The 18,035-nt window shown below is 39.8% G+C and overlaps 1 protein-coding gene across 3 annotated transcripts in view; it reads right to left on the reverse strand.

Annotated features, from left to right (window-relative positions):
• The window catches only part of FZD3 (frizzled class receptor 3), a 53,755-nt gene that overhangs the window by 24,905 nt on the left and 10,815 nt on the right, over window positions 1-18,035 (reverse strand). The window contains exons 4-6 of one of the 3 annotated variants that reach the window (XM_059832258.1): window positions 9,329-9,357; window positions 3,608-3,804; window positions 1,013-2,030 (exon numbers count right to left, since the gene is read on the reverse strand). In XM_059832258.1, the coding sequence (XP_059688241.1) occupies window positions 1,013-2,030; window positions 3,608-3,804; window positions 9,329-9,357 (1,244 nt within the window). The remainder of the gene's footprint in view (window positions 1-1,012; window positions 2,031-3,607; window positions 3,805-9,328; window positions 9,358-18,035) is intronic. The other 2 variants (XM_059832273.1, XM_009808473.2) reach the window with 2 other exon arrangements.

Consider the following 18,035-nt stretch of genomic DNA (forward strand, 5'->3'; position numbering starts at 1 on the left):
ATCTAACAGAGAAAACAATAAAAAGGGTTAAAAGGTAATAAAAGGATTATTATCAACTCTATAGACTAAGCCAAACCTTTAAGTGATAGTTTATTGCATTAAAATGGGAGCTTTGATGATCCAGCTGGTGTTTTAACTGCTTTAGAGCCAAAATACTAAATTTTTTTTATACCCCTGTGTGTGCAGCTATATAATAGATGCTTCTTGAAATAAAGTTGCTTTCATGTAAGTTGCAGAAAATAGCTATGCAATATCATTCCAAAAACAATTTGCCACTTTGGCTCTAAAAGGAAAGCAGGCCTCAAGTAATTAATACGTACAATACTTTCTTTGCAACTATACAAGCATAACACTGAAGTTAACGGGACAGTTTGATATCTAGTGCTCTTAGAGGCTTCTGTTCCTGTGATAACTCAATTAAACAAATTGAGCAGGCAAGTGTAACTTCCTTGAAATAACAAAACTGACAAGCTGTAAGCTCTGTTTTTCTTCAGAAGACACTTCAAGTAAGATTTTATAGAGACATTTCTGACACATGCATAGACTGCTCTAAAATGAGCACAGAACCTCTAGGCTAATCATGGCAACAAAACTGTTACAGATGAACAACAAAAACTATAAAAAGCAGTAATCAGGCTGATGACAACTCAGTTTAAATGCCAAAATTCCTTCAGAGCAAAACTTCTAACATGTCTCTAATGACCAAAAATAAACTCATTAAGTCCTGTTCTTGAAGTTTGTTTAAAATAGCATCTTTATATCCTGTGTAGGTCCCATAAAGCCCAGAACCTCCACAAAAAAACCCACCAAGCAGCTGATACAAGCCTTCAATTTTCCAAAAATACCTAGTCTTCCAGAAGGCCTAATGCATTATCCGAATAATTTAAGTATGGCAAGAACCTTCCCTTGTAGGAACAGCAGCACTTTCAGTTAGGTATGACAAGTAAGTCTTAACATACCCCCTCACTATCCATTTTCTGCACTCCTGAATATGTCACGTTGGTTTCCTCACCTGATAGGGACAAGGGATGTGATATTCTCTGCAGCGTTCTTGAATCCACGTCGTCTCCCACACACCTCGATAAGCCTGCTCATAGAAATAGCAGCCAATTACAACCAACAGTGGCACGAGGTACAGAACACTGAACACGCCAATCCGGATCATGAACTTCACCAGTTTGTCCTGGTTCTCTTTTTCTAACGGGATTTCAATGCGAACCCGATTGAGAGAGATAATGCCAGCTAGCAGAAGGGAAACTCCAACAACAACATACAGGCAGAGAGGTGCAAGTACAAAGTATCTTAATGCATCCACATCATAGAGGCCAACAAAACATACGCCGCTAATATTGTCACCTTCAATTTTATTCATTGCTAAGAGGATGATGGTTAGAGTTCCCGGAATGCCCCAGGCACTGGCGTGGAAGAGCAATGCTTTCTTCTCGATTGCTTCACTGCCCCATTTTGGCACAGCTGCCAAGAACCACGTGATGGTAAGAATGACCCACCAAACACTGCCAGCCATGGTAAAGAAATAGAGCACCATGAAAAGCATGGTGCAAGCTTTGTTGTGAGAGCCCTGTGTCACTGTGGAAGCCTTGTACTGGGCAGGGCTAGATGCGTTACACGCTACTCGGTCTTCAAGCAAAAAGCCAATGAAGAAAATTAATGACACCATCATGTAACAGACAGCATAAAATATTATCGGTCTTTCTGGATAGCGAAATCTTGTGACATCGATCAGAAAAGTTAAAAAAGTAAACAAGGTAGCAGAAAGGCAGACGATGGAGATGACGCCGATGAAGTAACGAGCAAAGGAGAGCTCTTCACGCCGGAAGTACATATTTGGGCAAGGAGGGGAACAGTCCCGTACGCTCAGGAAAGAGTAACCCAGATCGGGGTCTATTTTCAACTCCCGAGGACACCAAAAACCATAATCCCTCTGTACTGCCATTGGGGTCTCTTCTGTGGGCTCCCCAGCTAAATTGAGGTCAACAAGACGAGGATATGGTTCATCACAATCTGGGAATCTAAAAAGTAAGAAAAGAATTATTTACAAGAAATATACACATACTTTGCAAAGACCAGTAACCTTATTTATATGTCTGACTTTAGACACACTAACTGGAGCAAAACCAAAGACAATCCAAATAATGGCTAATCCATGAAACACTACACTATGTTTAAACAAACTCGAGAACTCACTGTCCCAGAATGCAGTGGATGTTGAAACTATAAAATATGTTCAAAAATAAACCAGAGAACTAAATGGACAAGGGGCCCACTGGGGCTTTAAGCATAACGGTGAGGATACAAAATCCATCTCAGGAAGTCTAGAAATTTAGGCTTACTGTAAACTGAAACTATGTGCCCAAGGAAGCATGATTTTGTAGAACATTTTAAAACCTTTCCCTAAGCAACTGTACTAGCTGCTATCAGACAGGACAGTGAGCTAGTTAGACCAAAAATCCAACCTAGCACTGCTACTACCATTAATAAATTGAAATTATGATGAAGATATTTTTGTAATTAAGTAAAGCTCTGACTGGAGGCTAAGGGCTGCTGGAGATGCAGTCTGAAGTTTTGAAGGAGAGAGTGGAGGGATTCCACGCATACCTGTCCGCTTCTTCCCTCTGCTAGATGTCACCGCCTCAGCAAGCGCAGCATAAGCTAAGTATGCCTGTTCCTTTGCCACCATTGATGTTCTGGCACAATGGCACTAACACAGCACCAGCAAAGTTTTAGTAGTTTTAGCTCTGTTTTTGAAAGTTCTCTGCCTGGGCCTTACTGAGGTGATAGGAGGACCTAAAGGGCTCAGGCACCTATTCAGAGTATGGTGTTAGAGCCATCTTTGATCCAGATTATCAGGACCTAGAAGCATCCTCCGACTTATTCTTTTGCTAAAGGAAGCCTTAATTGTTTTTCATTCTCTCCAATGCAACTGTAAGAGGGACTATTTCTTCCTGTTTGTGCTCCTGTATTTTATTAGCTGTTGGAGTCACTTATAAGTAAATAAAGCATATATTGTTTTCAATTTCATGTATATTCTGTTTCAAATACATTGGGACATCATCGAACACTTTTCTATAAAGTTATTTGTGTAATATAAAGCTGAAAACATCCGTTTGCACACAAACTCAACAAGAGGTAGCTGCTCTGAAAACAGAGCTTTGAGATTTTATACGCTCATCAAAACCAGCCAGCTCTCCCTTCGGAAAAAGGGACTATTAATCTCTAGCGTACGTCGTTTTGCCTAACTCTCAGAGAAATTATTAGCAGTATCACCTGTTAAACTTGGCTATAGCAGGCAAAACCAGGTCAGCATAAATGACAAAGAAGCAGAAAAAGACAGCTATATTCATTCATTTAAGAATATGCACATGCATTTTACAGTAATTGCCCACAGAAATTTTCAACTTCTCTCTTGGGCAGATGATAGAAATACGAGCTCAGTTTCCATCCCAGGAAACAGGCTGTTACACAAATGGAAGGGAAAATAAGGGCACTTGGAATGGAACACATTTAAAATACCTGTTTCAGATCATAAAACATCCTAGATCATACTAAAATTTTATCCTGGGATTCTGAAAAAAGCAGATTTGCTCACCGGGTACACTCCATATCCTCAGGCCAAGAGACCCCAAACATCTCCATGAGTTTGGAGCACTCACTGTATGCTCTTTGACAAAGTCTGCGACAAGGGAGAGTGACGCGGCCATACTCCATGCACACAGGAGCATAGAGGGCACACAGAAACGGTCGAAAATCTCTGGAGCATTCCAAATTCACCATCGGATGAAACGGCTGGAAAAGAAAAAGGAGAATTCAATAGCTACAAACACTTCAGCAGTAAGATGTAACTTGTCTTGTGAGGTGTTAATGCTTTCACTACCATAACCACGACCATCTTTTTCTGAACTTTGTCTGTTGGAAGAAATGATCATCATAATACAGCACTTACGTATTTTAGGAAGACAAGCAATCAAGAAGCTTGGGGAGAATGACAAAGATTCACAAGGGACATTTATGTACTCAATTTGCATTAAAATCAATGGGAATTAGACAGCTAAACACCTTTGAGGATTCAGGCTTAGCTTTACACTTTCCAATAACAGTCATATAAACTTGATTCCTTTTAGTACTTGTGTAACTGACAGACACACCATGAATTGCTAGCTGCTTATTTAGTAGGGTAGTATGAAAATCTTGCATTCAGTTGATGAGATTACAATCCGAGGAATGTTAGATAATGCAAGATTCCTTGACAGTATAGAAATATAGCATACTGTGATCTTTCAAATATTATTTTCAGATCACAACATAATAGTTATAAACAATCTTTCTATTTCTTGAATTTCTTCAGCAGGGCAGTGTTCTTCATATCTTTCTACAAAATGCAAACACAGGACATTTTCCGTTGCGTTCTTCACATGGCATCTTGTCCAACTGAAAAGAACCCATCTGTTAAAATCTCAGTTCTATCATCAGAGTCTATCTGTGGACAGAAAACAGACCCAACATGCATGCTATCATTGTTATATAAATTCCCATACAGCCATAGAACTTTCTAGCTTCCAGAACAAGGCTGCAATCACAGAGAAGTCACATTAAGTACGTCATTTCTTGACTAACCATCAGAAAGCACTGTGAAATCAAAGCCTGAAAAAAATCAGTCAGGAAAAATAACTGGTGTCTTGTGCTACTGTGTTGCCTTATAACAGGTTTAAGTAACGGCGATAGCAACACTCCTTGGAAGCACTGAGAGAAAAGCTATCAGAGTTAGCCAATATACAGCTGTTCTCAAGTACTTCTGAAGATGAAAAAGAAGAAAAAAAAGTAGGACAGGGATTTATGTCTTAATAAAAACTGGTGCACACTGATAATCCATGTTATCTTCTTACTATCCAGCGTGGGTTCATTTTGCTCTTGCTTGTTATGGCTTGTCTTTAAAACTCTCCAGGAGTCAATCAATATCTTATTCTGAGTTTGTGTGGCACCCACCACTATACAAAGCCTCACCATATCTTCGGATATTAATATAAGATCAATGATACTCTCTTAGGACTGGAACTACAGACTATCAAAATAGATTAGGACTTACAACTCTAGAGTAACACAAAACAGCATGTGAATGTTGAATTACTCTACTACCTCCTGACTGAAGAAACAGCAGTGACATCCTAGTAAGCCACTTCATTTTCTTGACTTATATTTCAAGTCATAGCTTGAAGGGAAAAGGTGACAGTTGCTTGATCAATGGCAATGCTAACATGAGCTCTATTCTAGATAGATTTTGATAAAAGTCTATTATCTTGATACCAGAGTTTCCTCTTCTCCACAGCCTAGCAGGATTATAGAGCATGAAGTCTAATCTTCAGAATTTGTGGTGCAATAGCAGAAGCACAAATGAACCTGCTATATATAGGTATAAAGCCTAAATCTTATTATAACTGAAGCTGAAGAGTAGGCTGTAGAAGATTACATTTTCAAACAGCAATTTCCTGAGAAGTATTTTAAACCAATTCAACATTTTCTTTTTCCAAACTATAGAACAGAACAGGCCCAACAACAAAAAATAGGTCATCTTCTCTGGTGATATAAATGACAATTACTAGAAATGATGAGGAAAAAAGTTTCACATTTCAGTTCTTCCTTATCGCCTCCATACTCCTCCAATTCTTCCGAAATGCCTCCTTCACTCTGCAAAAGGTTAATTTTTGGAATACAAGACACAACCATGCTGTGATTTTACTGTTTTTTTTTTTAGACATAATTGTTATTTACCAAGCTGATTAAATTCTTTTCAGTGCCATGCATTTCTGAAAATGTTGTCACATGACAACAGAGCCATGCAATTTGGCAATAGCTTGAATGAAGAGCAGTGTAAGCCTTCAGAACTATTGACAAGGAAAAAGGAAGCAACACTTGGGAAGTATTTATATTTACAAGCTCATTGTTACTCAAGGAACACTTTCTATTTGGCTGGACACTTACTTCAGATGCATATATGCTTTCATTTTTAGTTACTGCCTATAACACAGTTAAAGCTATTGTTTGACAACAAGGATCCAAGAAATTGATTCTAGGTAATTATAACACCTGACACGACTGGAAAAGCTTAAGATAATAGTCTTCCTTTATTTGATGGAAAGGGAAAATAAAAGGACAACTCCACTTTTATTTTGGGAAGTGTTTAACTTTCCTTCTTTTCAAAAACCCTTGAAAATAAGAAAATGAAGTTATATCTTTATGAAACAGAGCTACTGCTTAATGCCTGCCCCCCAAAGTCTTTCCTCCTGCTACTGCAGTTTTGCATGTACCCATACCTAAATTTCAAGTTCTCCTGACAAATGCTCTACTACTCTCCTCTGGTATGCCTTCCGTTAAGAAAAGATGTTTCAGAAATTTCTCTTTTCCTGCTACTTCACCTTCATTAAAAGATCTGCTTGGGTTTGGTTGATTTGCAGAAAGCTGTAACATTTTAGGAAGATCCCAGACTATCTCAAGGTGTGCACGAAAGAAAATTCTGCAAACAGCACTCCAGATTATGGCTATTGCAGAGCCAAGGAAAAGTAGTAAAGCAAGTTCAAGGGAACAGAAAGGTACCAGTATTTCCTTGTGTCCTGTTGATCCTACTAGGGGCAGGTGGCTTTCAGCCAACTCCAAAGGACACTGGGCAATGGTGTCCGAGGGAATATTGGAACTGAGGCAGGAAACATCCAAAAATGGGGATGCAGATGGTGCTTTTTGGCAACGGCTCCAGGCCCTGAAAGAGCACTCTCAGTGTTAGCAGTGCGTTCCCTGGCTGTCCCCTTCAGCAGCCCGAGGGCTAAGTTAGAGGGTGCTCAAATACATGGGATGCGAGACAGCTGCCTAAATACCGGCTTCTCCTGCTATCAAAGATGCCATTTATTTTCCATACAGGCCTGGACGATCAGGCACAAGATCTGTCCTCTCTTGGGCCTGGCAGATATGATGCAGGGTCTAAGCGGAGACCCACTGCCTTCTGGCATGGCAGCTGGAGGCTGGGTTGAAGACACTGAAACATCTGAAGTAACACTAGGGTAACTGAATCTTCCCGGACAAAGTCCCCCAGAGGGCATGTTAGCTGCACTTAGGGTTCTTCAGAGCTGCAGAAAACAAGTCTGGTTTTGAGCATGGCCTCGGCATACTCCTCAAAACACAGTACAGATATACTCAACCCCAACAATACCGAAGAAATACACTTAAGTAGGGGTACTTTAATAGGACTGTTCCCCTAGTGCTGGCTGTTCTGTTTTTCAGCAACTCCAGGCCTCTCTCACACCATTCTGTCTCTCAAAATAGCAACTGCAGGCAGACAAAAACTTTCTTATGAATCAGTTTATTTTAAAATCACGAAGAGGCTAAGCTAGACAACAGAAGAAGGAAAAAACCCTACAACCACTCCTGGCAATGCAGAACAAGAGACTTACTTGCTTTCAGCCAGTAACAGCAGCGTTTGTGCCTGTAAGCGGCTCAGTCTGTAAGCACCCTGTCTCTAAAATTATCTTACCCTGTTGCAGCTCCTAAGATGAAAAGTCACTTTCACTTACTGATTATGTTGTGCACTATTAAAAATAAAGCCAGGAACATTAAGAGACTTTTTTTATGCTCTTGCCCAAGGACGCAGTGCAAGTTATGACATTTAGCCCTACTCCACTGGTGCCTAACAAAGGGCTCTCTGTTTAAATTTGACGTGCTTTTGAAGAACGCCTGTTGAACAACTCAACGTAGAGAGGAAAAAGGAAGAGGACAAGGACAAGAGAAGACGTGATAGCCAAACTGATTTCAATAATTCAGGCCAAGTCCTGGGAAATGCAAGAAAGGGAAGAGATAAATGTTTAAGAAGAGATAAACACTTCTTCGCTCCTGAAAGTACTTAAGTATTTAAAATATGCCAGCTCACATAACTGTATAATGTATCTATAGTTGTATACTCACTGGTCCTTCTACCTCTGAGAACAATCTTTATGACTGTGCAAATGCCTTCAAAGCCAGTGATAACAGCAGCGTTATGAACTTGACGTTTTTCAGGCTGAGTCAGAACACTCTCATCCCTCCTTTGCTTTGCCATGCAAGTGTTGTGTATCGAGTAACACGCCACAATCATGTATCACTGCTTTCCTCAGAGCAGTCCAACTTGCAGTACAGCCTTACCCATCTCGCCCTTCCCTCTTTCCCAGAATTTTCTTTGCTGGTAGCAAAGTTGCTTTAAGAAATTTCCCAACTCCCAGCACTGTGGTCCAAACTCCTTCCCTCCTTACAATTCCTATCTGCTGAAAAGACAAACCCTGGGCAACATTTTAACAGCCCTGTTCTAAGCAAGAGTAGAAATTTCCTGCTTACCTTTTCTTTTCTTTTTTTTTTTTTTCAGGAGGGGATGAAGGACAAAGCAGAGCTGGAACAATATGTGTAGATTTGCCCCCCCAAATAAATTTTTAAACAAATTATCACTTTTGGTTACAAAGCAAGAGCAATAACTCTACCTGCGTTACAGTTTCATACTTCTCATATTACTAAGAGATAATAAACCAATTTCTACCTTTTATTTTACACAGCGGTAGCCATTTAGCTGAGTGTTATTTGGGAAGTGACATTTTATTACGAGATTTAAATGAAATTACTTTGGTGATCTTTCACTATCCTGTTTGTTTATATATTCCTTTATTTTAATAGAAAACTGAACAGGAAGCACTCTCATAAACTCATAGACGGAAGAGGGAAGATTTCTTCCCTCAGGCTCATGGGAAAAGAGTGATGCTATGACTATCCATTACTGTTGCAATTCTCTGGTGGAAGCAACTGCCTCAGGGCGTATCCTGTCTCAGACCAGCCACATGATCTGCTCTTTCTGTCCTGTATTGCTCTATGTTTGAATTTAGCTTGCTATTCATTAGGAAAAAATCTTGAATTGTATCTCAGAGTCCATGGGCAATAATGCTTTCCAGGCTAACCCCCGAGGAGAATCGCAGAAGCTGCAGATAGATACAACTCTTCGGACAACTGCTAGTTAGACCAAACATGTTACTGCCTCCTGCTTTTGGCAACTACACGTCTTCTCCGATTGAACGGCTCTCACAGCTCTAACAGTTCATGTGGATGCTCTCTAGAAACTGTTACAAGCAGAACTGGTTTTCTTGAGACAGTGGACGTTCGTTCTCCGATGGCTCTGACCTGCACGCTCCTCTGAATCTTGCTAGGTTTGCTGGAGCCTATAGCCCACAGTCACGCTGGTACACAAACTTAATCTGAAAATATTTGCTGTAAGTTAACAACCTGAGCTGAACAACTGCTGTAGTACTTAAACTGCTGATCCTAACTTCAAATGAGGCTGTACTTGAGAGTCCTGCCTTAACCTAGCTGGTACTTCCTAAAGAAGATTAGGGAGTGCTCACACAGGCACAGCAGAGCTGGTGGTTTGCAAAGAGCAGCAAGCTGGGGCACTAACTTCTTCAAAAAAACACAGCTGGACCTCACAGAAAGCTACTTTTTTTCCACTCAGTTTGGGCTTGACTTAAATAGTGCCACATGGTCACGTAAGTAACAGTTGCAGAAAGGGCCAGAAACACAGTCAGTCGTGTAAGAGTAAGTCCATTTCTTTTGGAACCAATCCACACTTGCTCAAGTTAATGGGACTACGGAAGTGCGGCTTTATTGCACAGACACTTTATTCTGTTTTCAAAAGGCAATAGGCTAATTTGCCCAAGCCTGCCTTTAATGCACAATGCCAAGACAAATTTAGTGTAGAACACTTAGCATAATGTACATTCAAAGCTTACCTCACCATTAACTTGCTTGTCTGGAGAAACTTCAGTATACCTTTTTTTGGCAATTATTTTTACCTTTGCACAGTGATGCAGGTATGAAAAGCCAAATGGGGTCACAATTCTGGCCACTTGATAAACTTTCCTCTTCAGCATGGAAAAAAGCTATTTTCACATTATCTGCGTGAACCCTCATGAACCACATAACCCACTGCCTTCCGATATTCCATGTCTCATGATTTGATGTTAGCTGGAAAAATTATGGTTGCAATGAGGATAAGATTGACACTGTACTACTTTAGGGACTGGGAAGTAAAAAATTTCAGATTGTTTTACCTTGGTACTAAAAATATACATCTGCATTTAAATAGCTATTAAGTCATTCCAACAATAAAAATGTCAAGTAATTAGTATGGTTTTAAATTATATTTTCCTCATGCTATAGGTTGAACCAGACAATCACCCTGTTATTCACTTTAAAACCTAAGACCAATTATTTTACCTGCCTTACTTGTAGAAGGGCAGCAATCATGCAAACCATCCTAAGCTTTCTGCTCTGCAAACAGACAGCTGAGGTTAATTTATCAACTGCAGGAAAAAAAGTAGGATAAAGATGAAAGCAGTTAAAAGACAGCAAATGACATTCATCTCTGTCTATATGACTAAAAAGCAGAGCCATCTGCTCTTGTTCTTTAAAGAGGTCTCCTGCTTCATTTTAAATTCTGAAGTTCCTTTGGATGACACTGAAAAGACGGCATCCATCTGTCAATTTGCACTTTTCCTAAATGTGATCTTTATGTTTTAGGAACCGATGAATGCAGATGGGTGGTCCTGGTAACAATTTCCATTTGCAAGAAGTGTTAGTTTTTATAAGACAGCTGAGACTGCTTGGACTTCCTCCTTCCTCTCCATATGCCTGCTGTGATGGGCTTGGGAGAATTCCAAAGTACCACAGAGAAATAAATATATAGTCCTCTGGACCATATTTCACATACTATTAAGACACTATAAAGCACACTTGCCTGGTCAAGCAAGAGACTATCGGGCAGGAGCTGTAAGTCTTGACAAAGTAATATTTTTCGTTTAAATGACACATTTCTATCTCCTGTGGTTGCAAAGACAACCTTCCAAGTAAAAACTGAGTGTGATCACTGCTTTGATGCCTGCCGAAAAATGCTCCAGTGCTGTTGTCACTGTGGGAAGGAGAAAGATACCCATTATGAGAAGTGGAGCATTAGCGACAACAACCTTTTCTTTCCCTCAACGCCACCATTGCAGACTGATCTGCATGTCAGGGACTCATGGACTATTTCTGCCAACTCAAGGGAGGTCTGTCTCCTTGAAGAATAACAGGAGTGAAGAGTATAAACAATTCACTGTTGGTGTGGTGCTCAAAAATTTATCTTGCTGAGTGAAGGAGGAAAAGCATTTGGTATGAAGATTTGTTAGAAGACTTGACACGAACTTGAGAGCACGCAAGGGAGTTGGTAGCCAGATCAAGTTCTTCAGAGCTCATAAAAAAGGAATTTCTAAAAATCGGAAACATGAGGGAAAATACAGATAAGGACGTAGTCAAGCTTCAAAATCACCAATCAGATTTGCTTCACCTTTTCATTTTTACTGCCATCAACATACAGAATAACAGTGTCTGACATATAATCAACAACATTAATACCCTGCAGAATAAAATTAGACAAGCTGGATTTTTAAAATACAATGAAAGCAACACTGAATACTCCTATTGAAGAGAATTTACTTTTATTTCTCAAAGGCTTGATGACTTTTATTATTTCATGTGTGACTTCGCTAACTGTGGTTTTTTATACAGCTGACATAGCAGAATATCTAAGAGAGCTTAATATTACAAGCCAATGCAGACTACATGAAGCTCCATGTTTTCCACTGGGATGAGGATGGAAGAAAGCTTGTTTCCTTCATTCTGACATTCAAGCCAACCTGCTTCTTGACAGACTAACCAAGGGAATCTACAGTATGCTGACTCCCTAGAAGTAAATGTGCACTGTACAGTTGTCATCGTCATCCTCCTACCTGGCTGTGAAATGAGGACAAATTATAGTTATCATGTAATGCACTTCAGGGTGCAGTTTCACAATGGGTGTCAGTTTATCAACCCCTGCCCTCTCCCCTGCTACCAGCCTCCTTCGCACTGACCTGGGTTTAAGATTTATTTAAACTGTCCATGAAACTAACCGCAAAGCCACACATGCTGTATTTGGACCATTAGTAGTGTAAAAAGTCAGGATAAGATCCTGAATGCTGAGACCGTTAAGTGTTAGCATCTAAATATCTTTCCTGTATAATACACTTAGGTCGATCAACTCACTTTTTTCTAAGCTTAGTTTTTTACTGGTTTAGCTCCTTAATGACCTTACAATAGGTTTGGGCAAACCAGCGTGCCAATGCAAGAGGTGCAAAAGGGACATGTTACTGGAGGAGGAAGAACGCGGGCGGCACAGCTAAGCTGACCTTATGGCTAGTTAACATTGAACCCTAAGCTGTGCTGCTTGGGACATCTGATGCATTCATAACCATCTAAAACAGAGTTCAACTGCCCTGGACCCAGCTAGACCCCGAAAACATTACAAGGATATGTTTAAGGGAAACCTTTGAGTTTCACAGCATTAGCTCCACAACACAGAAAACAAAGACTTCGTGCTATGGCAGAGAACAGGTGTTGATGCTGTTAAAACCCAGGAACATAACCTTTTGCAGACAGAAGGCTTCAAGAGAAATGAATTCAGGAAGCTCTATTTGCTACTCCCTTGGCAGCCAGTCCGCTGTCAAAATTCTCACACAAAATTCTCTTACTAGCCAAAACACCTGGTTTCATACATGAGAATTCAGTGGCAGATTCAGTCATCGTAATAAATAAATTAACAGTTTGAGCTCTGAACATCAAACAGTGTTCTCAAAGCAAGAGTTATCATTCAGAAACTCTCAGGTCTTTCCTGGTTACGCTAGGATCAACATCGCCTTGGGCATAGGTTAAATGACTTAATTTCTTTGAAAGCCGATGAAGAATCTAACCCAAATACTTCAGGGAATGATCTTGCAATATCCACTAGGACTGTTACTTTGTCATGTACTATTATATAAAAACTCAGTTAATACGATAATGCCTCTCTAACAATAGAAAAGTCAGGGGGTTGGTATATATGGCTTGGAAAGAAACAGACCATGACACCGATCCAACGCAAGAATGTACATAAACAATACGATGCAAACTGAAGTAAGAGCATAATCTGTTGGATTAATACTATAAAAATTATTCTGAACAGCAAACAAAACCTATCTGCAAAATGAATGCCAATATTTTAACAGCTATGTCTTAATGTAACATTAAAACCCATCTGTTATATCTACATACCAGCAAAAACACATACACACAGAGAGACATACGCACACACACAGACATACACACACACACACGTCAACAGTTGGATAGAAGGGGAGATTTGCATCTTCGGGCCTCAAAATTAAGGATATTTCACAAGGCAATATTTAAAACATATTGTCTGCTGGCTTGACAACTATTTATTTTCTTTCCCTCGCGCTTAATTTCCAGGAAGGCTACACTATCAGTCTAGTATACTAAACTGGTTTTTGGTATAGTTAATTCTAAAAATGAGCAGGTGGTTTCTCATGCATAAATAATACAGGATGGTTTTCCTGAATGTGTGGTCTACGCTCCACAAACTCTGCAGCCCTGCTGTCCCCTACATACATTTACTAGGCTAGGATCCAATCCAAATCAAGCTGCACTGTCTCCAAATCTCAATTCAACAGCACCTTCCACTTCATTTTACAGAGTTACTCTACTACAGCTGTTAGCATTTCTCTTCTCTCTCATTTACCAATTACAGTTTTCAGACTATTTTGATTGTAAGGATTCTCAGGGGATTATATTTGGTTTTGGAATTATTTCAGCCAATTTCTAACACAAGAAAAGTAAAGCTGCAGTACTTAGTACTCTTCACATGCATTAATTGAGTAGATGTAGGCAGATGATGATATAATCCAGATTTTATTCAGGAAAACAAGTCTATTTACCTGGAAGTTTGAGAAAAAAACCAACAGTGTATCTCTCAGTGTTACCCGGGACTCCATGCAGAATCGTCCTGTACTGTTGCTGTTACTGTGAGCAAGTACAATAAAGCCATTACAAAGATAACAGGTGACCCAGCTAGTTGAATCTCAGGATCAACTTCCTCTATTTTGGTATTACACATGAAATTCTTCCTGTGTGCCATCCGTACAGCTGGACACAAACAATGGGGAAATGAGGTGGCTTTTTGGGAAGTTTTCAGTCTTTGAAAAGAGATTTTTCTTTCATTATTATAATTCTATAGCGACTCTATACATTCTGACCAAACATTGACTCCATCTACTATGATGGCTTCTATAACTTTAAAAGAGATTGTCCATCCAAATATGTATTTCTGTTACCTAATTACAGAATTACAAGAGGGTCATTAAACGGGCGCCTCTACTTCATCAGAGAGTAATACAGAGCAGAAAAGTTAAGACTGAGAAAATCTCAATTTACTCCAACATACTAAATGAAAACTAATTTCTGCTCAAAATAGAAGCTTTAAGATAGTTAGCTGGTGACTTCAATTTTAATAATTAACCATTTTTAAAAAACATGTCCGAACACAGCAGCTGTAAATTAAAATCTAAGATTCACCAGGGGATACGACCACTCCCATTTAGTGCCAAGTTAATGAGGTCACAGATGAACTCCGCAGGGGAGGATAGGGAAAGAGAATTTAAAAAATAATTGCAATTGCACAATGCTTTTCCACTGGACAGAAAGCTGTTATCTGCCTCACAAGCATCTGAATGACCAATTCTGAAAGCCTCACCAAACCCATCAAATTAAGAATAAAACCAAGCTCCTGAAGTTGATTTTTCTTCCCTACAGTTAATAATTTACCAGATAAATATTTGACAGGAATTCCCACAGTGCCTCCGCTTATTTGTTTCTGCGGCACCCTAAAAGCGTGCTTGATTCTCTCAAAATAGATTAAATAGTATTTTGCCCTCAAAGGCCCAGAAGTTTCTCCCTGTTGAGAACGGAAGTTTGTGCCTAGCTCTCTTCTGTATCACTAACATAGTTTTGGGGAAAATTGCTCCCACAGTGTATCCTGCATGTCTTTGAAACACTCTAGACAAGTAGGACAAGACCTAACACAATAACGGGATTAACGAGACGGTGGGAGGAGAGAGGGGACACAGATGGGAGGAAATGAGGGAAGACAAAAAGATTATGCAACTACTCTGTGAGGCCCCTGCACAGGAAGATGGACCCAATTTCTTTTCCAGTTAAACAGAATAAAGAGAAGCAAATATCTATGGGTGCTGCGGAAGAAGTACTTCTTCAAAACATATCTCAAACAGTAAGTGACACTCACAAGCACTGTAAACGTACTCTGTGTGTCAGGTTCTGTATGGAATACGCTGCAAGTGTTTGCCACAGGAGAATCGACACAGAATGGAATCAGTGGGATCAAACTATAAAAGAGCAGGTCAGATAAATAAGGAAGACTGCATTAAATTGCTGGGAGATGTAAGCATTTGAGGGTGATGCAAGAGAAAAAGGGGGTAAGCATGCTTTCTCATTGATTGCCTCTTTGAATAATTGCCCAGCGCCGCAAAATCCCTTTTATATATATCTGTGTCTAAAAGTCTGGAAAATGCAATTGAGCAAAGAGCGGGTGGGGGGCTATGAGGTAGGGAAGGCGAAGAGAGCTGGCAGCCTGCTGTGATAAGCCCCATTTGGTTAGCCACAGCAGGCCTCACCTGGCAGACCACAGAAGACCAGTCAGAGAGCGTTTCTGCTCTGAGGAACCATAGGAAGTTCATACAGCAGAGCTGGCTTTCCAGCTCCCTTTGTCTCTTAAACCTCAAAAGCAGCAGGATGGGGACAGGATAGTGGCTAGGAGTGTACGTACGTGCATTTGTTAATGTTTCATGATGAGTTCTGCTCAATAGCTTTCTGCTGATTTCACTCACACTTACCTCCTGCCGCCTCCCACCTCATGGATGAGGACTAACACCCAGAGATCAAAAATGTGTCCTTTAATCTCTCACACTGGCTCTTCTCTGATGGGTACAACAGGTTATGTCAGAGGAATCGGCTACCACTGTAGCAGAACTGCAAGCTGCAGATCTTTTACAGTCCTGGCTTCAATTCAATGCCCCGTTCTTGAGTCCCTTCTGTGACCCTGGCTACTAAGAACAACTAGTACAAAGTGGGAGGGGAACTAAAGCCTAAATTTTAAAAGGCTGGAAGCTTACTATTTCCAGACAAAAGCAACTGCCTCCCGTTGTGTCAGAAAAAAGTAACTGATGGATCTGAAGAATTATGCTGCCTTTTTGTGATGACACTTAATTAAGGTTGTTCTGAACAACAGGAATCATTTTCCTGTAGTCGCAAAGTAAGACTAAGGAAAATGTCTGTGTACTTTTCAGGGTCTGAGATTTTTCAGTATATTAGCCATAAGATTTTGTAAAAGTACAGCTGGAGGAGAAATTTTCAACTAGGACCATTTAAATTATATTTCTTCTACATGAGGTAAAGACTATTTTTCTGTAAGAACCAGACATTTGTCATTCAAAAAGCTACCGTGGAAAACCTGAAGACAAAGTAACTTCACTGTTCTTTAACAAATATATATCAAACTTTAATTATTTAACACATTTGTAAAATATGCAGATAAAATGTCCCAAAAGGCATGTACTATCAAGTGACATACATTTTTGTTTTCTTTATTTTTTTCCTTATTATTGACAGTAAGCATCAAACCAGAAATCCAAGACCAAACTTTGTTACCGTATTCTTCTCTGCAGTTACATTTCCATATTGCACCTGCTCAAATCAGACCACAATGCTAAAAATGTACAATAAGAAACCAGAAGGAATACTCATGAGCAGGGATTCAACTAATGGGTCTGCTGATTCTGACCAGCATATATTCATCCACTCCTCCACAAAAAAGGATGCACAGATGTTAGATAATTGACAGCATGACTGAATCACTACGAAGGGAAAAAATGCAATACATGTAAGTTTTCAGAGAAAAATATTTAAAACATGAATGATGCTTTTGGACCTGGAAGGGGAAAAAAGCTAAATGAATGACTGACCAGAATTCTCTCATCAAATTTAAAAAGAGAGATGATTCTCCTTGCTCAGTGCCACAAACACGATTGTTCTATATAAATCAAGAAACAGGGAATATAAACTAGTTTACAAATTGAAAGCAACTTTTAAAAGATAAATTTCAGGTTTCTACAACACACAAAGATGAACTACAAGGAGCCTTCCTTCCTTGTTCAAATTCAAATGAAGCAGCCCTTTGTGCTTCTGTTCTCTCCTCTTCTCTTTTCAAATTTCCTTCCCCGTTTCCATGGGAACCCCCTCGCTGACAAGCCTCAGAGCAGAGCAAGAGGCCAAGCTTAGCAAGGGGTGTGAAAAGGGGAGAGAGTCAAAGGGCAGAATTTGGCTGGGGAGAATCAAGATGCCAACCTTTGTCACCCCACAAAGCGGGGGGGTAACCATAGGAACTAACTCCGCGGGACAGGGGCGTGGAGGAGGAGCATCATGGCCAAATTCACAAGACGGGAAATAAAACGGGAAAAGTGACGTTAAAAACGCAACGCTAGAACCTACAGTGGAAAAAAAAAGGGTCTTACAAATGAAAAAAATTCAAATAAAACTTTAAGGACCAGGTATCCAACTTCATGCTGGTTTTAAGTTCACATAAGAGCACCAAATTAATTTATATGAGGCCACAGAGAAACTGGGCAGATTTGATTCTCAAATCCGACATGAGTATTTAATGTTCTCCTGAAAAGATGCTAAATACTCCCCTGGACTTTGATGGGCTCTGAAGATGTTTTCTAAATGCCTCACAGGTTACTGGAAACAACACAGCTTCAGGAAGATTGCTATTGAGCTATGGCTTGAGCCAGTTTACATGCAGAGCCAGTTTACACTAACAGTTCTACAGAATATGGAAGATAGTCTAGACGTTACCGTTACCACAAGAGCAACCTGACAGAGCAAATTTACATACAGTATATTAACATGGCCTCGCATTCATATACTATATAAAAATATAGATATGGCATACTTTTATTCTTGTACCTTGTAAAAGAGACAGCAGGACGATGAGGCATGAAACAGCTCTATAAAATCACAAATGATACATAAAGGAAAAATGT

Source organism: Gavia stellata, chromosome 2, assembly GCF_030936135.1.
Source record: "Gavia stellata isolate bGavSte3 chromosome 2, bGavSte3.hap2, whole genome shotgun sequence".
NCBI lineage: Eukaryota > Metazoa > Chordata > Aves > Gaviiformes > Gaviidae > Gavia > Gavia stellata.